Source organism: Camarhynchus parvulus, chromosome 3 (genome assembly GCF_901933205.1).
Source record: "Camarhynchus parvulus chromosome 3, STF_HiC, whole genome shotgun sequence".
NCBI classification, from domain to species: Eukaryota; Metazoa; Chordata; class Aves; order Passeriformes; family Thraupidae; genus Camarhynchus; species Camarhynchus parvulus.
The window spans coordinates 14,621,050-14,644,702 of NC_044573.1; the positions used below are offsets into that span (position 1 = coordinate 14,621,050).

The following is a 23,653-nucleotide window of genomic DNA, read 5'->3' on the forward strand; positions in this document are numbered from 1 at the left end:
AATTACTGGCTCAATAAGTTACACTGCCATCCAGTTGAAATGGGAAACAACTGAGCCTCAATTTATCCGAGTCTTCCCATGTTAGGCCAGGAAGAAACAAGAGAAATAATTGAATCATTTTGCAAAATCCAGATCTTATTGAAGTGTAGTCCTGAATGCCAAGATGTAGCACACTGCTAATTTTTTCCAGCTTAACAGGACAAGGAATACAGTCTTTAAAATGATGAAAAATTTTACCTGATAGAGCAAATAACCAATACTAACCAGACCTTCTCCCATTCTCTTCTGTCTCCTGTGGTTCTTCTGCATCAAGCCCATCAGAATGGTACAGCACAGCTCATTCAAACTCCCTTCATGGTCATCATCTGGTTCATCCAACCGGATTTTAAACTGGGGATTGGTCCAGTATGTTGCTAAGAATTCCCAACAGAAGACAAAAAGGAGGAGGCTTTGCTGTCATTGTAATTGTCATCGCAATCAAGATGGTTGTCACTATATCTACAGAGAATATCTCCCTGGAAGAACTTTTGCCTGGAGTTTTTCCAATTCTTTCCATTGAGTTGTATGTGTTTATGTTTTCACAGCTGTGCTGAGTATCAACTGGAGCCATGAGAAATCAAAGCACCAGGGTATTTCCTGGGACTAAATACCAACAAGGAGCTGATACTGTTAATTCCAGACAGTCTTGTATCTCCAGGAAATGTCCTTGGCTGAGGCTGTTATTGTTGCAAGAGGACCAAATGCCAGACAGCCTTTCCAGGGGTCTAACATGAAGACGAGTTAGAAATAACAATGCCACTGAACTGTGACACTTTCCTGGCCTACCCAACTCTTCAGAGGATTACTCCAGCCAGTAGTAAAAGCCATATAAGCAGGAAAAGCAGACAGAGAAAAAAAAATTAATATTGCCACATATTAACTGCTTGGTGGGCTGGTAATCCCCCACAAGGAAATAAGTGTGAATTAGATGTTCATTTAAACTCCTAGGCTTTTTATTACTGTCCAAACCCCACAGATATTGTTGCACTTCCAAGCTCCTTTTTCCCCACCAAAGCCCCCTCCAGTCCACAAGCAGTTTTTGAATGTTTTGTTTGGTATTTCACTAAAGGCCCATTTGGTTGGGTCCTTACCTTGGTAGTTCTGGCAGCCCCCAGCAGATGAACCCCATCTCCACTGTGCATTAAACAGAGTCAGGTCCCATTTGTTGACCTTGTGGCTTGTCAGTATGTCAGGAGTCAAATTGCAGATCTCAAGGCAGCTAAACTGCCTTTGGAAATCTGAAAATGCCATCACACAAGTGGCACACAAATTGACAGGTTAGTCCATCAGCCTGCAACAGATGAGGTGGCTGAGGCTGGACACTTCGCCCAACAGTGTTACAGAGCTGTCCAATGCTGCATTTAATTGAATCCTGAAACTTGGAACTGGCTTTTGGGAAACAAAATTGCCCACTGCCTGAACGATCTGTATCTTCTGAAGACAGCCTCTGTCAATGGCTATTACACATTTTGGGCTCAGACAAACCATTTCCTGTCATTCTCCAGCTGTGGGCACTACCCCATGGATCATGCTTCATAAACAAATTCACTGGAACCGGTGAAACAATTTGTGTGAGGAGATCCCATTTTAAGGGAGTAAGATCTGGCCCTTGTGAAAGCAGCACTCTGTAGGAGAACAGTCACAGTTTGGTGTTTTTCTTCATTCCTATCATTGATGTTTGTTTCTACCATTCCTGGTATGTTTGCATGAGGACAGACCTTGATTGCTCCATGCTGCTAGCAGAAGTCTGCTCTCATTTCCTAATGCCTGATGGCCCATGCAGCTGATTGCACTGGAGGACAGCGGCCATTTATCTTTCCAGGCTAGGACAGAGTGACATCAGTTCAGCACTGATTCATATATAATCAGATCAGGGTTAGGACAGGCTTTCTATTAGGTCTGAATAAACAGACTCTTCCCAAGCTGGTAATCTGAACTTTTTCATTAGTGTGTAGCATTTAGGCAAAAAAACAAATGTCAAAATGTAGAGTAGCTGAGGCTCGTTCTTGCCACCTCATTGATTTTATTACCATCTGGTCTCTATATTTTGGATTAGTGCTGAGTTATGCAAGCTCTAATAAAAGGTAATATTTGAATACAAAAGGAGATAAAGAAGAGGTGAACAATGCATGCATGCCATTATTAAACCCCTCAGTGCTGCCAATTTTTCTCCATCCAATTGAAAAGATTGCTTAAGGCACATAAAACATCCAAAAGAGTAGGCTAAATGAACAATTCTCACCAAAACTCTCCATCATCTACTTGTTTATCCAGAGCCTGTTTTTATTTGGTATCAACATAATTCCACTCAGGACCATTGCAGACAAAGCACAAAAGCACACTGTTCAGCTCTTGCATTTTATTCTACAGTGAGATCTGAGTTAGATGCTATCTTGGGCTGATAAAGGAGTATATATTTCTTCAACAAATAGATCTTGTGCCCCTCCAAATGACAGCACATGTTGTATTAGACACATTCACAACAACTCACATACATATACAGTAATACATTACACAACAATACTTATACATATACAGTAATATATTATACAACTATACTTATGCATTACAGTAATACATTATACCAGTTACATTACACCAGTATCTATCTCTACTTGTCAAGGCAGTCATAACGCAAAGTAAACACCTCAAATGTCCCAAAACAAAGCCCTCAAATGTCCCATTATTGCTTGTTGGTGGCTCACCTACTTCCAGGTGTCTTAATTGGAGATAATCAGGTCCGGCCCTCCTTGTGGCTTCCACCTGCCACTCTCAGGTTCACCAACACTGCCTCCCCCACTCCATCCCAGTGGGTCACAGTAACCCTACACACTTCACACTAATACTAATACATTACAGTAAACATTACAACAAATACTAATACATTACAGTAAACATTACAACAAATACTAATACATTACAGTAAACATTACAACAAATACTAATACATTACAGTAAACATTACAACAAATACTAATACATTACAGTAAACATTACAACAAATACTAATACAATTACAAATACTAATAATTACAGTAAACATTACAACAAATACTAATACATTACAGTAAACATTACAACAAATACTAATACATTACAGTAAACATTACAACAAATACTAATACATTACAGTAAACATTACAACAACAGAGCCCATCCCCTCCAGGGGCTTTTCGTGAAGCACCCAGCCAGAAGCATCTGCAGCTAATCCAGCAGCGATCCAAAGAAGGATACTGCTGCCAGACTGCCACAGAGCCCCAGCATGTCCAAAGCTTCTCCAACTCTCTCCTGGGGTCAATCTTCTTCTGATATTATTCATCCCTTCTGGGGGAACTCACCATCTTCTCCTGGGACTCACCTGGTCCTTGCAGCAGCCATCTCTGGGACTCTCCTGGTCCTCACCCTCTCCTGGGGTCCTGGGATTCTTCTCTTCTCTCCTGGGGTTCCTGGTCTTTGCAGTAGCCTTCTCCTGGCTCTCCTTACACTCGTCTGACTCTTTGGCTGACTCCACCTTTTTATGTCCCTTGCCCTTAATCACTTACAGGTGTTAACACAGCTGCAACTCATTGGCGAATACTGTGCCCCCTTACAATTCTCCCTACAAGCACACCCTGCAACCTGACTGTGCCAGGCTGGAATTAGACTGCAACAGTATTTGCAACTAAGTCTTGAACTGAATCTCCCCTGCCAGGTGCCAGAAGGTACAAACAGACTGGCTGGATTAGGAAATTCACAGTCTGAAAGTCAGTCAGAGCTTCCACATTTTAAGATTTATTGGGGCGCCTGATATCCTCCCTAGGAAAATGATACAACCTCCATTATTGAGGGTCATGAAGGAACAGGAAAGCAAAAAGGCGAAATCAGAAAATTCACTGCAGAAAACAGCATTGCTCCCTTGCCATTCTGATATTAATGTGCTCAGGATGGATTCTGCTCTGATCTACTCCCATGTGAAAATGCAGTGCTACACCTGCCTCAGCAAGGTTGCCCCATGGTAAAACAGGTGTGACAAAACCAGGATATGGCTATGTGTGTGCCTGAGGTACCTTACCTTGGGGCTTAGCAAAGCAGCTCTGATAAAAGTAAAATTAATTGTAATGTTATCTCTATCCTTAATTATAATACATCAGCACCCATGCTACAGTCAATCAGAATAGGAAACTGAAATCTCAAATGCTGCATGAAAAAATATATTGTGGTTCAAATGACAGTAAAATTTATGCCATGCTAAGTATAAAAACAAAAGAGCTGTTGTCACTACCACACTCCCAAGATAGCTGAAGCCCAGACAGTTTCTGAGAGATTTTGAAACTTTGTGTCCTTATCTTAGTCAGCATCTCAACTTTTTCAAGATTCTCAGATAGGTACCAAATTCTGGTGTGATTTAGAGCTGAGCAACCTCAGAATCAAAGCAGAGGTATAATGGTTTATCCCTGCTTTAACTCCCAGGAACAGGACTAGTTTGTATATTTTACTTAGGTCCTGGAACTCATTGATAGGATCAATTTGAGAAAAACTGTCTTGCACAATGATAAGGATGTGGCTTGCATTGGGCTGCTCAGAGTCAAACCAAGGGCTGTTCTCTCTGATGTGAAAGCTCCTCCTGAGGCAGGTATTAATGCCCGCTGGAAAGAATGGATCAATATTCAACCTTGGTAATAAATTAATAGTGTTTTGTTCCAACTGATTTAGTATCTCTCCTAAATACACTTTGTGATTGGATTAACTGCATTGTCCCAATTTAATTTTTAATAGATTCCAGAATACACCAAAGAGAGAGAAGCAGGAGCTTATAAAAACCTACTTAATCACTCCAAGATCCAGTCCATTCTACTTCACCCCAGGGATTCCTAAGCCTCACTAGTTTCTCTGGCTGTCCTCGGTAATATACCTAAAAGATCCACAACAAACAGAGCCTGAGCACTTCCATTATTCCAATCATCAGAGACCAATTGCTTTTCAGATAGGATAATATATGATTTGTACTTGAGTGATGCAGTCCACTACAATTTGCAATAGTTAAAATACACCTAGATGCCTTTCACCCTTATTTTACATTATGCTGTGGCACCAAGTGAGCCATTAGCTGCAGCACTCACCATTTCATATAATGACAGCAACCTGCAAGGAAAATCATCAGCTACAAACCAGCAGAATATCTACATCCTTAAAAGCAGGAAACATTGCACAACATTGCAAGGTTGGAAGGAGGTTATCTGGCATTGTGGACATCTATGTAATGATTCCAGCTTCAGAGGAGCAGGAATACCTGGGGCTCGCTCTTAAGATGAGACTCACAGCAGGGTTCATCAAAAAGGCTTTTACTTTTTTCCCGTCAGATCTGACTGGGAAAGTGCTCGCTCCCACCTCACACAATACAAACATGTGGGGAATGGCTGCCTCCTCTCCTGCTCCTCCTTTCTGTACCCTGAATTTTGGTAACAGCTTGGCCCACCTTTACACTTTTTACCCAAGCCTCTTGGTACCATACAAGTGGCAGACTGCACAGTGTGCTCCACATCACTACCTGTACAGAGCTTCTGACCTGACTGAGTGTTACAGGTACTACCTTTTTCTGTATCAGTGTATGTAAGTTCGGAACATTTTTATGGTCAGTCACTGAAAGACATCAGAAAGTTGAAGGGACTACAGTGTTGCAGCCCCAAGCTGGTTTGCATGATGGTCCCAGAGAGGCTGGCTTACCTCCTCTGCTCCAGTGATAGAGTAAGCATGTCCATTTACCAGCTTCAGACTTGTGATTGCTTCTATTTCAGCTGTAGCAGTTATCTGGAGCAATAAAAGTATGCACATTTATGATTATGTATTGCGTACGAACTGAGCTTTCATAAGCAAATTAATATGGGGGAAGGTATCGAAAGTGGTGTGTAATATTCTTGATGCAAAGTATATTAAATTGAGGTGAGATCCACAGCAAAAGCTGCAGTCTTAAGATGCAGTCCAAGCACAGAAGAAATTCAAGAATATACAGTGAAATCTAAATACAATTCTCAGCTCAGGTGACAGACCCAGTCACCTGCTAAGACATGTTCACATGAATTTAGCTCTAGCCTGTCTCAGACGAGATCCAGTATAACAAAATTGGAACTCTGGTAATTCTGTATGCCACAATGCAAATGAGATAATGAAACAGGGTGTGAAAGGTGTGAAGTTTTCAAAACATGTACAAACATATGTAACTTGAGAGTGTTTGTATTACAGTTGTCAGTAATCTTTACCACTGAAAACCAAAGCCAGAATCAGACTACAGGCTACAACCAAATGTCTCAGCAAATTTGTCTCTGGCAGTCAAGTGTCTGGAGCTGAAATTACACAAAATTTGAATAAGAAATGATGTTCAGAGAATGGAGTTCCTGATGACCAACAAGTTGTTTACAGCTCTAAGTATTATCACATGCTGTCATGTAAACAGGGAAACATGATGAGGATTGATCATTTAGAACCTTGTCCAAAATTTTTTATACTGAAATCAATAAAGATCTCAAATTAATTCAGTTTGCTCTTGTATCAGACCTTCCTACCTATATCTTACATTGGTCTGGGCTTTTGTCACAGCGTGGGACAGAGCCCTGAGAAGAAGAGCAGGGAGAGTAAGGCCTTGTCAGCCTCTTACATCAATGGAGTAGGCAAGCAGTGACTCAGCTCCCAGGGCCTTCTGGATGATTTGGTAGAGGCTTGAAGGAGCCCTTCACAACTCATAGGACTCAGAGATGCCTCCAGTAAATTCCTCAAAGCCCTCCACAATGGAGCCTCCTGCTAGAGCTTCAAAAGAGCTATTCAGCCTGGGGGGGAAAGGATAAGAGGGACAAGGATAAGAGGGACAAGGGTTCATCTCCTCCTGCAAGCACAAGGTACCACAGAAAGAAGGGGTTATAATTTAGTATCTCTTAATTTGCTTGTTCATCAATGTAACCTGGGGCAAGAAAATTCAAGCCTCTTGAAATACAGTTGGCAACACCCTTTATGGACCCAGAGGGAACTGTAGATGCTGAGTGGGAGGGAGGCTGCCTTAGAATGAAGGGTGTTGTGACTGACACCCCTGGGCTGGGCCACCACCAGGGGCACAGCCAGGGGTACGGCTCCTGCCCAGCCCCATACTTGGCGTAGGCCTTCTCCAGCAGCATGCTCCAGAACTTGTTGCCCTCCTCTGAGTGCACGAAGAGCAGCTTTCTGTTCTTAGTGGGCAGCCTATCATCCACCACTACATCCACCCACTCCCCACACTGCCAGAACAGAGGGAAAGAAGAAAGGAAAAGATGATGAAGGCTGGTGTGCCCAAAATAGCTCCATGCTACTATCCTCCTAGCCCTTCGCCTGTTATCACTTCCCCCTGCATAAGCCACTGTAGGATTACTCCTGTGCTGGATTGCTCTCCTTTGTAATAAAGACAAACTCCTCCCAGCTCTGTGGATCATTCAGCAGGCTTCTTCAAGCTATATTAAATTTTGCTGATAGGAAATATTAATAGCATCTTGTTGTACATAGCATCAAAAACTGTCTGGACATGTAAACTGAGTTTACATGGTGGACAGCCCAGAAAGCCAGCATGGAGATAGGATACTCTGAACTATCTCTAGGCTCAAATCTTAAGAAAAAAATCCCAAAACAATATGCCAGTAAAAATGCATGTAAGTAGAATTCATCTAAAGGGGAAACACTCAATAGTGCTAATCCCTTCTGCAAATACTAGGAAATGCGTGAAATGTGCTTGTGCTAAATTTTGGCTTCAAAGCTAGAAATGTTTACTTCAGGATTTGCTGCATTCCTGAGAGGAGAGATGATAATTCACACCAAAACACTCAAAGGTGAAAAGGCTGGTGGAAAGGCTAGGTATGTGTTCTAAAACTTCTGTCCTCACCAGAACAGCTCATTTAGCAGGGTGAATCCACACTGCTCCCACCTGAGCCTAACCTCCAGTCAAAGCAATTTGACTAAATCCCAGCACTCTGGCTCCACAGGCAAGGAAATAAAGGCAAAGCAGGGAGGGAAAGGGAGGAAGCAGAAGGAACCACACCAGCCTGAATTGACTCTCAATACCTGTCAGCAGCAGAGCTTGGTTTGGGCTCATGTTGCCTGATGGTTCAGCTCAGTTTAAAAAATCTGTATAACCCCCCAGAGCCCCATGAGCAGAATCTCACCAGTGAGCAGGCCTCATTCAACATTATTTAAATCTGTTCCTATTTTCTTTCTAGCTCCTCCATCAATTTTATATACACACTGTAACTGTTGATTATTTCACGTGTTCCAAACAAAACAAAACAACAAACAACAAACAAAACAGAAACCCACACCCTAACCCTAACCCTAACCCTAACCCTAACCCTAACCCTAACCCAGCCAGCTCAGGTGGTTACACCAGGAAACACTCCTTTACAGATGTTTGGGAAGAACTGTGTTGGAAGAATTGCAGTGGCGGACTTGGCCTTAAAAGCAGCCATGCCTCTCTTGAGAACTGCAGAGTCCCATCTCCAAATCTTACTGTTTGGGGCCTTATATCTTTGACTTAACTTGTGCCAACCAAAAGGAACCAACTGGGAATTGGTTAGTAACTTGACAAAAATGGAAATATTTCTGAATGTTGATGGTTTGGGGGAATCTTTGGATAGCAGAGATGCATGACATTCAGGATCCTGTGATATTTACTTTCAGAGGATGTAGGAATCTGTCCATATCAAGGAGCTTTCATGACAGGGCCTAAAGTGTGCAGTTGGCCTCTTATATTCTTGTACACCATAATGGGATCCTGGTCTATTAATAAGCTTTCTCAGTCCTACTGGATAATATATGACTAGCTGTAAAAGAGTATAAATTGGTACTTCCTGTTCCCTTTTTCAAAGTTTAACATCATTTTGCCAGTAGGGAGTTTCACAATTTAGTTTGTGGTTGTGACTACAGGACAGCACAAGAGCACATGATCCCCAGAAAGGCACCTTATGTAGGCCCTCAGACTTGTTCTGATTCAGCTGCAGGTTATAAGTCATCTTTCACACTGTGACAAAACTATTTTATTCCATTCCTAAAAAGGGAATTTTTTTGGGGAGAGAAGAAAAGAGGCCAATTGACCAATTAATTAGAATGCATTTCTGCTTCTGTTCAGTCTCATATTTCATTAACAAAAGTTTCAGACAAATGCCAATTACAGCGTTTACTGCTGCTGCAGAATGTCTTATAAAGAAGCCAGCTTGATTTCTGGATCTGAAGTCTTTTCAAATGGTAGTAAAGTGAAATATTAATTGGTGGGGGTTTTGCTGTTGTTTTTTTGGTTTTTTTTTAAAAATTTAAGCAATCCTGAACTTGAGTTTGTGGTGGAAAAATGAAGCCTAGCCATGCCTAACTGCTGTGCATGTGTATGTGTGTGTGTGTGTGTGCATATATATATATATATATATGTAGACACGTGATCTTGGAGAATTACTTTGACTGTTAGTGCACTTGAAATAGGATCCCTCGCTGCTCACAGATGTCCTGAGTTGGCTTGGGTTCTCCGTGCTACCGAGGCAGCCCCTGGTTTACAGAGATAATCAAACTGCTGCAGCGAATAACAAATCCTTGGTGACCTAGCAGCTCAGTGACTCCTCCGTATTGATGATGTTTACCCAAGAATGCTCCACTTGCAGAGGCTGTAAAATAAATGAGAAATTTGATTCGTTTCAGTTGTTCCAGTGCTGTGCTCACTTTCTGTTTAGCTACCATCAAAGTGTCTAGACACAAAGCATCTAAACCCTCCTTTGACCTTGAGATGGTGAGTTTCAGCCAAATGTCCAAGTGTCTGGTTCCAGGATGCAACTGGACAGCACAGAGGCATTTCTGTCCTGAGCCTGTTCTGGCTTGTTGCTGTTTCAGCAATGCCTGGTGTTCAGAAAGGATCCAAAAACAATGCTGCGGCTTCCTGGATTGCCAAGCAGCTCTGACTCTCAGCTTTAGTCTCTGCTGGAAGCCCTTGTTCAGAGCTTGCAGTACCTGCGGCATCACACCAGACAACAAGGAATCACTGACCCACTAGCTTATAATTTATGGCAATGCAGATTGCTTCTGCTTTGAGAGTTTTAAAGACTTTCTTAGGTTTTCTATGGAAGTTAATTTTGTGCTGCAGCTTCGTACAGAAAGGCAAAGAAGAATCCAGCAAAGGAGCAGGCTTTCTTCTCCTTAGGGTCTCTGAGTTGTTAGAAAATGTATTTTACATATCAATGAGATATATTTGCTAGAACCAGGATCTCCAATATCCCTGCACCCATGGGACTGAATGTCAGAAGGGCCATGTATTAATGTCTACAGCAAAATAAGTGAACAAGCCCAGTATTATCAAGTTCTCTCATGCCTACAACCACTTCAAAGTCTCCCTCAACAGGTATCAGATCTATCTCAGAGCTATCTGGCTTTGGTTTGTTCTCCAGAATACCTCTAGTCTCCCCAAATCTGCCTGTAGGACAAAGACATGCACAAAGCCCATGTGGGGTGGGCTCCTGGGCTGGTGTAAACTGGTGCATTTGCCTTGGCTTCAGGGAGCTCCTCCAGCTCCCAGCCCAGGCCCAGGAAGCTGCTGTGCCTGGAGTGGCCTCTGGGCATTCAGAACAAAAGGCAATTCATCAATATAAATAGTGTGGCTCTGGAAAGCTAATATTAAACTAAGGGGGTTTCAGTAGATTTTATATTATTTAGATTAAATTTATGCCACTCACTTCTTAAGAAGTCAGCAAACAGTCCTTGGGTTAAGTTATTCAGATAGCAGCAAGAAAACTTCATAAGTCACCTTTAATAACTAAGACTGTGTGATTACATTTCAAGTTGTTACTAGGCTATCAAAAAGATATGGTTCAAAGAATGTTTAAAATATTTCAAGACTTTCAAGTCCCTATCAAACTTCCCAAGCTGATATTCATCTAGCTTATGCTGTTGTCAAAGAAATAAGTTTAATGGAATGAGTTCAACTGTGGGTTTTCTTGCTCCTTTTGTTCACATAAACCCAGACCTGCAGTTATTTTTAAAAGAAAAGAGACATGTTAGAGAATATTATTAAAAATAGGCTCTATTTCCCTAAAGGATGTGTTACCCAGTCACATTCGTGGCTTACGTAAATATGTAATCAGGGTCTGTTTCAATAGAAGTGTTTTACATGAGGGTTTTAGTAATGAGGACTTTGATATTCAAGGTATGGGATCAAATACCAAAAAAGCTTAGTATGGCTCAGAGATGTAAAGCAAATACCTGAAGGGTAGAAAGAAAGTGCCATGCCTGCAGCTTAACAAATTGGATTATCTTTCTTTTTTCTTTTTTTTTTTTTTTTTTTTGTGTGTGTGTGTGTGTGTGTGTGTGTGTGTGTGAGATAGGGAGAGGGGGAGAGAGAGAGAGAGAGAGAGAGAGAAAGAGAGAAAGAAACTCCTCATAACAGCAGAATCTGATTTTGGGGCTTTTCTTCTAGGTTTGGGATTGTTTTCACGACCAGCCTTTGGGTTACTGCCTGCCAAAAGATGTCTTGGGAAAACCCAGAGCAAGGCACCATCCCCAGATGGTGGGGTCCAGGTTTTGAGGTCCAGTTCTGTTGATACCACTATGTGATGAATTTTGGCACTGATCTCTAATGATAGCCCATTTGGCACAAGGGACTGGGACTCCACAGAAAGATTCAGCAGATGACAGAAACAGAAAAGGACTCAGGGTATTTACATTCAGTTTCTAGGCTAAACACAATGCACTGGCCTCTTCTAGTTAAAGAATAGATAAAATTTTTCAGTCCTATAGCTTGTAAACTGTCTGGGAAAATGAGGTTTTACTTCAGGTGTATCTTCTTAAATTTTTTATGCCATTATAGAAACTTTCCAAATAGGAGATGACAAGAAATGTTGCTTTTACTACTTGTTTGAGCCATTTTCCTGAAATACAGTAAGTGATTTCCCCATACTCTGCTCTAGCATCCACCAAATAAATATCCTGGAGTGACTATATGATTGGGCATCTCATTTTTTGCATTTGGAACACAAGCCCACACACCAGGGAATTTTTTAGCAATTGCTTTAATAGTGCTGTGTTTACAAGAGCAGCACTGGTGTTATTTATCACCAACGACTTGCAGAAATTGTTTCAATCTCATTTGCACAATGGATGTGCTGGAAGACCAGTGAGGTCGGGAGTACTGCAGTTAGCAGCCCAGGAGAGAAAAAGGCTGATTTCTCTGTGTCTAATCTATCAAATTCTCATTACAAGAGTTTCAGCCTTCTCGCCTCTCCAAGCAGTCAAGGGTTTCTTGCTGCTGTCCTCTGTAGCTGGATCTTATCAGTGAGGCAGGCAGGGAAGGCAGCTGCTGCAGCAGCTACTCTGAGGGGGAATAAAGTCCCCTTACAGCTCCCTTCTGGCCACTTGCACAGCAGCTCTGTTTAGCCAAAGGCAAGCACTGCAGAAAAATGGGTAAGGAAGGTTTTTTATGATGGATGTCTGGGAGAGGATGAGTGCTGCCTGAGAGATACTTCCTCTACATCAGGCCCTGATTCATCAGGAGCTGAGCAGGACTGCCTTTTTGTCTGTGTGGGTGGTTCCTGGTTGCTCCTGTCGCTGCTCACAGCTCTACATGAATGCAGTTCAAGCAGAAAGGAGGGTTCAGCATGAAGGACTCAGAACAATTTGTTTGCTGTGGATGGTATTACAAAGTTTAAATTCTCTGTTCATTTCTTTCCAATGTGGTCCTTGCTTCTAACTTATACTTGGACCATCCTGCTTGACACAAAATGGCACATCACAGACCCAGCCCCTCTACTAAACCAGTTCCTGCTCTGGTCCTTGGTTGTTGTGTATTTGTTTTGTGTGAAACCGAGGCAGGAACTTGCTCTGCCTCCCAAATAAAAGCACCTAAGGACTAGGCTACAGCAGAAAACTTCCCTGGTGTTCCTTGTCCCCTGAGTCTTTGGAGCTGCTCTTGCTGGCATTGGCATAAATCCCACTCTTGCTTCAGGGCAAGTGCTCCCATGATTAGGCTGGCACCTACCTCTGTCTTAAGAGGTCAAAAGCAAAACAGTTTTCTGTTCCACATAGTTACTTCCTCCAGGAGACAGTCTGGTGTCTTCCAATTTTGACATAGCCCTTATAAGCCCACATATACTCTGTCTCAAGCAGCAGTGCTGGTATGTGAGTCCTCTTCTTGGGTATCTGTCTCTCCATACTATGTCTGGGAGATAGCCAATAATATGGTTCATGTATCAGAAGTTTTTAAATGAAGCTTCATTTCTTTTTCTTCTTCCAAACCAAAATTCAGAAGCACTATACATACACAGCTCTCCTTGGCAGACATCTGTTTGGGTAGCTCCTCCAATTATAAACTGCGGGTTGGCACACAACTCCTGAAAAGACACGATTTCAAAGTTTGCATCACCCTTTCTGCCCTGAAAAGTTCCCTTTTCTTGTTCCTTGTTTCAATATTCAACAACTATTAAGCACTTTGAACATTTCTTTAAAAATATACCCTTTCTCTTCTGTCTGATTAACATGGTCCCAGGAAAAAATGTCTTTTTTAAATTGATGGTTGCATGTATTTTTTGAGGCAAATCCTGACACTCTTTGCTACTAGGCATTGTCACTGATACTACTGAGATATTTTTGCTACAGTGGAGACAGAGGTGAAAATTCACCTCAGTGTTTACTTCTTATTTCATCTTGCTGAGACTTTGGTTCAAGCAGCACAAATGAGTTTGTGAATCTAGCTGCTGCCTGTGCCACTGGAACTATGTTGAGTTTCCAGTGCCAAAAGTGTGGAGGATGTTCCCCCACCCTGACCCTGCTTCCTGGGAGGCCAACCACACAAATGCTTTTATTAGCAACAACTCCCCTTTCTTCCTGGCCCTTTGGGGCCAGCCAAATGGGTAATGGCAATGACTGTCACTCCTATCCTAACTCTGAGCTCTCCAGTAACTCATGGCCTATATTAGGAAGTCGTTATTGTCTCTCTAGAGACAAAAGCCTTTTCTGTTTTTCTGAGAATTTTCCATGAGCTTCTGGATGGCAGCAAGGAACGGTTTATAGGAAGCCTAACTTGGCAAGCAGAGTTGAAGACAGTTTAGGCAGTCATTGGCTCTCCTCAAGAGCAGCAGTTGTCAGCTCTGAGCATCCCAGGGAGAGACAGAGACAACCCAGGACTTCTTGTATATGATGGAGAGCCAGTTTGTGAATCTTTGCTCCAACAGGAATCATCTCAGTTACATGCTTTTGCTACTGTCCAGTGGAGAGGGGCCCAGCAGTATGTTACCCACCACACAGAAGAAGGTTTTGCGTAATTTTGTGCAATTTTTTCTCTTCTCCTTCAAAAGTGCTGCACCCGGTGTCAGTCAGATGCATATGACTTATTACTCACCCAGACACCTGTCCTTCCTGAGCCGCTCCCAAGTGCCACATGCACCTTTCACACAGCTGAGTTTCCCCTCAGGGATCCCACAGGCTGGTCTCTGGCAGGCAGGGCTGGGACATTTAACCCTGTTGGATCTCAGCTCTCATTTATTCCTTACCCCGCTATGCTTGTGGCTGTGTGTCTGCCTGCAGCAGGCTCCGCACTGTTCTTGTATGAGAAACCAAAGTCTAATTTAATGAGTTTTCTAAGGTTGATCTTCCCCAAGGATAGGCAAAGCCAAAAACACATCTATGGTATTTGTTGAGGTAACATTCAGGTGCCAGAGTGAGGTGCTGATGGATAAATGGGGTTGCCAGGGTTATTAAACCTGGAGTTACTAAAACTGCAAGTTTCTGTTTCTCACTTAGCCGGTGAAAAAAATAACAAAGTCCAAAGCCTTGGCATTTTCTGTTTTTCTCATTCTCCTTTCCTCCACCAGATGAAGGTAATTAATTTGGGGGGGAAGAATTCCCATTTTTAAAAAATAATTCTTGATGTTGCAAAATGGCAAGGGAGAAGTAAATGGGGACAGAAATAAATGACTGAAAAATGAGAGTGCAGAAAAATCTCTGAAGCCCAGATTGTAACTTTTAAAAAAAATCATCATCTAATCTTTGCTGATAAAAATTACTTTCTTAGAATCACAGGCCATTTCTAGGATATATGTATTTAGGTAATAACATTTCCAGTCATTTGCTATTTAACTGTTACAGGCAGCTTGAAGTGAGGCAGAGGATTTTATTTAGGTATTAGCCTGATTTCCTGAGCGGCATAGTGGCAAGACCTCAGTGTGGGTGCTGTTACAAATGATAGTGGCTTCTAGGGTGGCCCATGGTCTGGTGGAGCTTTTGCATCCACCTCTGAATTGCACTCTGGACTTGTAGCTCTCTGGAGTTGGGATGGACAGGAAGGAAGTGAGTTGCCAAGAAGCAGGTGCCCGTGAAGCAGTTATAGGATTCCCTGCTTTATAATGGGCTTAGAAGACGGTGATTCCTCTTCCCACCCCCTGTCCAACTTTGCTTCTGCCATGGAAGTAAAGCAAGATAGAATTAAGAGAAAAAGACCTAAAGGAACAGTGGATATTCAGCTCACCAGTGATTTAACCTGGATGTTCAGCTGGGCTTTGGTTAGGTTTGAACCCAGTGAAATAAGAGAGCACTTTTACTGTGGGGCACTTCCAGATTATCCCCCGAGTTTTGAAGGAATATGGTCCCAGGTCCTGGTAGCCTAGAGCAGAAGGACAGGCTGGGAACTCTTCATCCTTCAACAGTGTGCCAGTCTTCAGGGACTGCTGCTTCAGGGCTTCACAGTCCTGCTTCAAATACTTGACAGCATTCCTGTTGGATCCAAGACCATCCGGTGCTGCTTATTCTTGTCAGAGTCTCACTGTGACCCTGGACATGCTGTCCACCCTCCCAGCATGGGCTGGAGCTCTGCCTTTGCATCCAGGGCAAAGACAGGAGGTAAATATGGGCAGGCAGCAGGCTCAGGTGGAGCCAATATGTACCAGGGAGATGGGAGGGAGCCACAGCCATCCTACACAAAGGCTGGGATCATGGGTACTGCTGCTGCTACTCCCATGGTATTTGCTCTTTTTGCTGTCCCTTTTTAAAATACTCTTTTAGCAAGAAGCCAGGGAGAACTTTTTGCAGGCACACCTGCTAAGAGATGGAAAGAAACAGTGTGCATTCTGAGTGCTGAAAGTGAGGTTTAAGGATCAGTCCTTTAAAAATTCAGGTGAAGATAGTTCAAAACTCCTTCCCTCCTTCTGAAATTGGACTCTATGCTGTTGGAGGGTCGTACAGCTGCAAAACCTGGAGCTGGATATCTATTGCTACAGTTTACGTGGCTATGGAGATGCCATGGAGTTTTAAAGCTAGGGAAAATGAAACCCACTTCTGGCTTTAATGAAAAGTTTTCTTAGAAAGACCCTCTCTTTGGTACTCTCAAAGCAGTATGAATTTATTATTTAATTTATTTGCAACAAGAGACTTGAAGCTGAGAGAGCTAGGGCTGGCCACTTGGAGAGGGCAAGGATACAACCCAGGAGCATGACCTAGGCCAAAAATGGGAAATTGTTTCACCAGATAGGAGCGAAGCTGCTAAGCCCTGCTACCCCTCTTCAGTGTCACCTTGGGCAGAAGTCACTAAAATGTCCCCATCTATAAAAACAGGATGTGGTCTCAGCTAGTGAGAGATTATCCATCATATATACAGTCTTCTGGTGGTGTTTCCTGCATATAAAAAGTTTACAGGCAGAAAACAAAGAAAGCCTTGGGTGCAAAAGGCTTTATAGACCTTAGGAAATAGGGGTTCCTGTTCTTGTAGAAGAAAAGCCCCATTTCTACCCTAGCAACCCCATTTTGCACTGACACAGGGATCCATACCTCCCTGGCAAGGTGGCTGCCTTTGAAGGTTTAGGAACTGAAGGAAGAAATATTTTCCATGGAGCACAGCTTCTCTCTGCTGTCATCCTGTGTAATGGCTGGGATTCCCCAGCAGAGCCACCACGTGTCTAGTTGGGTAAACAGTAACTTTGTTTGCAAAGGAGCAGGTTTGATGACTACCTCTAGGTAAATTTAGACAGAAGGTGTGGGGAAGGGAAGAGGGAATTTTTAAGGAATGAAACCGGTGACATAAGGAATCCAAACAGAGGCTAGCCAGGTTCCTTGTCTGCAAATATTTAAAGAGAGTGAATGCAGAGGAGGAAACAAAATTACTTGATCAGTTCCAGCCGTCCAGGCAGTGACGGCTGGGCTGAGGGAATTAATATATCAGTTACCCCAAAATTAAACTAATTCAGTTGAAATTTAGTAAAGAAAAAGAGTGGCTAGCATTTTATCCCTGTTGCATTTCAGTACTTCCAGGCATGTCTGTGTACTGAAACAGAGTGAGGAGTGGAATAACAAAAGGTTGAGGGGAGGGTTTTTTCTTTCCACAGTGGAAAGAAAAAAGACCCACTTAAGGGTACCCACTTTTTTAGTTCATGAGGCGGAATACTGCTTTCTTCCCCCACCCTGCATCAGCCTTGTGCTGAAATGTCCTCTCTTCCTGTGGTCCGGAGGACTTCTTTCACTTTGCTGTGATTGTTGTAAGCTGCAAGTTTGGCAATGTTGTTCATAGAAAAGAATAGTGCCCCAGCAACTGGAAAAGGTCATTTTGAACAAATGGAATATTCTGTGTTCCATGTACTTTTTGAGATATACACTTGATATGCTGCATGATCTGTAACTCCAGATACCACTTTCAGGAAAGGAAATGAAATCTTGCAATTTCAATGAGAATCAATTTGGCAAGCTTTGGTCCATATCCCTGCACTTCATGCCTTTTGATGATTTTCATTTTGGTGAAATTTAAAATTTTTTTTCAATATCCATGCCATTTCATTCATATCTTCCCCTCAATGTTCTGTCTTCCTCCTTGATTTTTTCCCCTGATTTTGCAACATCTGGCTACAGAGAGCAGCACGCAACTTTCCCAGGCATCGTGCTGAGAAAGGCTGTGAGTAGATCAGAGAAAAGAATGATAAACAATTCTTATCTTCACTTGCTGCACCTGTTGTGGTGAACATGTGAAATGTGTTATGCAGATTTGTTTACCAAAGGGTGATTTCTTAATTGGCCAATGATGATTGAGTTTAAAGGACCGATCATGTCTGTCTGTATCACACTATCTGTAAGGGTAATGGGTCTCTTAAGAAGCATAGTATAATAAAGTGATTGATCAGCCATCTGGAATCATGAAGTCAATGCTAATTATTACATGGCCAGGAACGCTGTGCTACAACATCTGTGAGGTTAGTTTTAGCATGTTTTCATCCTTTTCACTGCACCTCATTTCCTCCCAGACCAGTACCTTGTAGTCACTAAATTGCCAAAGTTTCTTTTTTTCAATTGCATTTCCTTTGATCATATCTCTGTTCCAGAGTGTTTGTAAGGTTTTCTTTTCTGTTTTCAAGATTTTATTTCCTTTCCTGAACGGAAGAATTTCCTGTCAGGAAAGGAAATGAAATTGTGCAATTTCAATGAGGATCAATTTAGCAAGCTTTGGTCCATATCCCTGCAATTAATGGTATCCCATGCCTTTTGATGATTTTCAGGTCAGCAAAGATTTTTTTTTCCCCCCGTATCCATGATATTTGATTCATATGATTCCCTCAATGTTCTGTCTTCCTCCTTGACTTTTTTCCCCTGATTTTGCAGTCTGTGAGGTTAGTTTTGGTGTATTTCAGTCCTTTCCACTGCAACTGATTTAATCCCAGTCCATCTTCTTGTAGTCACAAAATTTACCAATTTTCTTTTTTCTTTCTCAATTGTATTGTATTGTATTTGATCATATGTTCTTTCCAGAGTGTTTGTAAGTCTTTATTTTGTGTTTTCAAGATTTCAATGAGGATCAATTTGGCAAGCTTTGGTCCATATCCCTGCACTTCATGGCATCCCATGCCTTTTTGATGGAAAAAAACCCAAAGCTTTGCCGAAGTGAAAGGTCTCAAAAGGAATGGGATGCCATGAAGTGCAGGGATATGAACTAAGGATTGCCAAATTGATCTTCATTGAAATCAAAAGATTTTGTTTCCTTTCCTGAAAGGAAATTCTTCTATCAGGAGAGAAAAAGGAATCTTGAAAACAGAAAAAAAAAACTTTACAAACATGCTGAAAAGGAAATATGATCAAAGGAAATGCAATTCTAAAAAAAAAAAAAAGAAAGAAAATTGGGAAATTTTGTGACCACAAGAAAATAGGCCAGGATGACATGAGTTGAACTGGAAAGGATGAAAACATGCCAAAACTAACCTCACAGATCAATATCTGTCCAAAATCAGGGGAAAAATGTCAAGGAGGAAGACTGTACATTGAGGGGAAGATAGGAGTGAGATGGCATGGATACTGAAAAAAACCCCTTCACTGAAATGAAAACCATCAAAAGCCATGAGATGCCATGGAGTGCCGGGATATGGACTGTAGGAGAGACATTCTGTGCTGTTCTTGTGAGCCAGCAAAGGCCTCTGGAGGATAAAGGAAAGCCCCATATCTCTCCTGAGGAAGACAACATGGTTGTCACCATGGAGATGTGATGACGTTAAGAGATACAGACTCTAGCTGGCTCACAGAATGACGTGGCTTCTTGGTTACCCACTGAGAACTTTGTTTCTTTCCTATAACCAATGGGCAGTGAATGTGTATGTTAAGTGAATGTAAATATCTTGAAAAAGTATAAAAGCAACACGTCGCTGTAATAAATCTCTCTCACACCTTTCTGATGGAGTCATGGTACTTTGTACTGTGTCATGCTCTATAATGACACCTGGTGGCCGTCCACCGTGATTGCAACTGGACTGTAAAAAGAGAGAAAAAAGTTGAAGGGTTCTCTAAAAATGAGTGAAGGCAGCAAGGACGCTGTGGCGGTCCAGACCTAATTCAGACGTCTGATTTGAGGTGAACAATTGGGAAAAATAATGGGAAATAATTTATCAAATAGAGGAAAAGACTGTTTTGTCCACGTGAAAAACTTTACTGAAAAGAAAAATTGTTCAAACTTCTGATTATGCTCTTCGTAGTTTACTGATATAGTGTAAATCACAGGACTTTGAAGCTGATGCCTTCGGCGTCCGGGCATGGAAAAAAGTTGGGAAGAGACTATGGGAAGTGATATCTAAGGGGAATAAGACAGTTGTTGATTTGGCTACTACCTGGAGACTGTTGTATGAGGCATTGAAGGAATGGAAAGCAGAACAAGATAGAGGGAAGGAATTGGAGGAGCAGGAATTAGAGCAAGAAACTGAAGTAGAGGAACAGGAGTGTTATATATGTGGTAGATTAATTCATGCTGTAAAGTTAGAAATAAGTACATATAAAATATTAGGAGAAGTCAAACGCTATGCTTATGACTGCTCCGGCTGGGTACTGTATTCACATTCTAACCAGTTCCGGGACAACACTACAGATAACATCAAGCCAGCTACTGTACGAATAAAGAAATCTTAAGCCCGCAGCCTCCCTGACTGAAGACAGAGTTATGCATATGGTAACCCCTTCCCGGACAGCCTGAATGAGACTAGCTCCAGCTATCAGAAGGGGTTTTCCTGCAGGCACGATGCATGAGAAGATATCATCTGGACCTTCCCGGAATGGAATGTCCTAAAGAAGCTCACAAGACCTGCACCTGGAAAGGATTAAGTCTATACAGTCAGGAAATACACATCTTCTGCCTGGGTGCTCAGACACTAGTCTAAGTCCAGACTTCATCTTTGTTTATTCTTACAGTTATGTGGATTCGACTTTACATGTAAAAGGACACAAAAGAATATGTGGGCATTTCTGCCTCAGGCAAAAAACTGTATATAAGCTGGCTCCTGGAAGCACTCAGGGTGTCCCTTCGGAGGAACGCTGTCACTCTGTCAGCAGGAACCCAAGGGCACCCAGCATCTGTGTCCGGGGCAGATGCTGTCTTGGCTGTGGTTGACTTTTTGCTTTTATCGAAAATTCTATCTTTTTTGTTAATTGACTTAATAAATCTTTGTCGATTTTTATAAATTGGCTACAGATCATAATTCATTTATAACAGGAGGAAGATGAGGCTGAGGCTGTCGATGAATCTCCCCCTGAGGAGGCTGCTGCAGCTGCTGTGGAGCTTCCCCCAGGATTTGCTATCGTGAGAATCAAACGGCAGGCTAAGACTGTTCCTCGGTATTTATCTTCAAAAGACTATGTTCAACCTGTGTATACTTCGCCTGCTCAGCAGTTAGTTGAACTGAGTGCTAAACCGAAGTATCTTACACCTGCACAGCAATTAGCAAAAATGAAGTTACAGAAGAAGCGAAGTGAAAAACAGGCTGGGTCATCGGCCCTTCCCTCTCTCCCTGCTGTTTGCTCCTCCCTCATCATCCGCTCAGTCGGCTGCTCCTGCCTCACCCTCCTGCGCATCAGCTGCTCCCTCCCTTACCTGTCTGTGACGGTGGTCACAAGGGTTTTCAGGATGAGGGAAGAGACGTAGATCTGACTCTATATTTAGAGGGCTTGATTTATTATTTTATGATATATACATATACTATAACTATACTAAAAAGAAAAGAAAGGAGAGGTTTCCCGAAGCTGCTAAGCTAAGAATGATACTTTACTTTCCTAAATAAAGAAGATTGATAACAAAGGCAGCTGGCCCGGGAGCCAGCTCTGCCATGAGTTGTCACTGAACAAAAACATCCACACAAGACCAATCACGGATCACCCTGTTGCATTCCACAGCAGCAGATAACCTATTGTTTACGTCTGGTTCTGAGGCCACAGCTTCTCAGAAAGAAAAAATCCTAAAGAGAGGATTTTTCACAAAGAGATGTCTGTGACACCCATCCCTCGGTCGGCTGCTCCTCCCCCCACCCTCCCGTGGTTCGGCTGCCTTCCCCCCCACCCCCCGCTTTCCCTTGAGCCGTCTGCCCCGCCTCTGCCCTCCTTCGAGTCATCTGCCTCCTGAGCCGTCTGCCCCCCCCAACTGGTTGAACAAATGCAATCTTTAACATTGTGTCCTTCCTTGTCTAGTGATAGTTTGATAGTTCTGATTATGAACTGCCAGTTAAAAGTACATCTAAAAAGACACAGGAATCTGTTTCCGTTAGACCTCATAGCAGATCCCAGCCTGCTGTTTCTTGGACTCTGCCTCCCTGCCAGGTGGCTGTGACTCCTTGACACCCTTTGCAATTTTGGAAGCATGTGAGAATGATAGCAGCTGAAGTGAGAGATTGGAATTTGTTAGAGAAAATAGGTCCACCTAAAAGGATGGAGATGGCTGCTTCTTCTGGTGGGCCTGTGGCTTTTCCTGTTTTCAAAGCTGCTCCTAATTCAGAACAAGAAGATAGCCATCAGGTTTTTGCATGGAGGGTTGTACAGGACCTTCAGTCAAAAGTAGATCAGTATGGTGTTAACTCTTCTCAGGTGATGCAACTGATTAGTGTTCTAAATGCTGATGTGCTTGCACCTTATGATATTGTTCACCTTGCTTATGATATTGTTCACCTTTCAGCCAGTGCAGTATGGTGTGTTTCAAGCTACCTGGAAACAAATGGTTGAAAGAGTAGCATTGGACAATATGCAGTTACTTCAGCACGATCCATGTCACGCTGTGGGAGTTGATGCCTTTCTGGGCAATGGGCCATTCTCTAACCCAGATTTGCAGGCAAGATGGGACCCCCTGGTTCTTGCACAGGCCCAGCAGCTGGGTATGAGTGCCTTACTTAAAACAATGGAGATGGCAGCTCCTAAACCAAGGTATATTACCATCCAGCAAGGGGTGAAGGAACCTTTTCTGCAGTTTGTGGAGAGGGTTGCTGCACCCCTTGAGAAGCAAGTAGAAGATGATAAGTTGAGGCAAATTTAATGCAGACAGCTAGCACGAGAAAATGGGAATGATGATTGTAGGAGAATTATTGATTCTTTACCAGGAGATCCCTCGCTGTCTGATCTTGTAGTTGCTTGCTCAAAGGTCAGTTTGGTTGAACATAAAATGGTTGCTTTGGCAACAGTCATGAAGTCCTCACCCAGATGTTCTGCTTGTGAAGAATCAGGGCATGTGAAGACCCAATGACCTCAAACTGCTGGACGATGCGCACATTGTAGGGTAATTTGGACCAGTAAAGTGCCTTGTTATCATTATGGTAACTTTGGCCATATTGCTAAATTTTGTAAGTTAAGATCTTTTTCAGGTGGTTGACAAGTGCAGGGAAACTGGAAGAGGAACGCAAAGGGGCACATGGAGACACAAATACCCTGATGACAATCATGAGCCCAGCCAGCATTGCAAAGCTCTCCATTTGTGACCAATGCACAAGGGCCACAAGAGGCTCAGCAGGGATTGATATACCGGTAGCTGAAACAGTGACTATTTTGACAAGAGGTATATGTAAAGTGTCTCTTGATGCTTATGGTCCTATAGGCCAAGGTTTGAGTGCTTTTCTGATGGGAAGATCTAGTAGCACTATTCAAGGTATTAATGTCCATTTGGGTCTTATTGATTCTGATTATGTGGGACAAATTCAGGCTATGGTGTCTGTTAGTGAACATCCTGTTGTTATTCAAAAAGGTATTTGTACTGCTCAGCTTGTTCCTTTTTTGAGTTCTGTTTCAACTGTAGTGGACCGGAGTCATGGCACTGGAGGTTTTGGATCTATAGGACCACCTCAGGTTCTGTGGACTCAAAAGGTGACAGCTGAGGATCCGTTAATACAATGTTTGGTCA

At 42.5% G+C, this 23,653-nt stretch overlaps 1 protein-coding gene across 1 annotated transcript in view; it reads right to left on the minus strand.

Moving 5' to 3' along the window:
• Nucleotides 1-15,827, minus strand: part of CAPN8 (calpain 8) — a 28,508-nt gene extending 12,681 nt beyond the window's left edge. Inside the window, 9 exon segments of the mRNA XM_030944251.1 lie at nt 238-413; nt 1,131-1,291; nt 2,282-2,359; nt 4,848-4,930; nt 5,743-5,826; nt 6,671-6,839; nt 7,156-7,387; nt 13,316-13,385; nt 15,591-15,827. Of these exon segments, the coding sequence (XP_030800111.1) occupies nt 238-413; nt 1,131-1,291; nt 2,282-2,359; nt 4,848-4,930; nt 5,743-5,826; nt 6,671-6,839; nt 7,156-7,387; nt 13,316-13,385; nt 15,591-15,827 (1,290 nt within the window).
• Nucleotides 15,828-23,653: the final 7,826 nt, after the last annotated feature.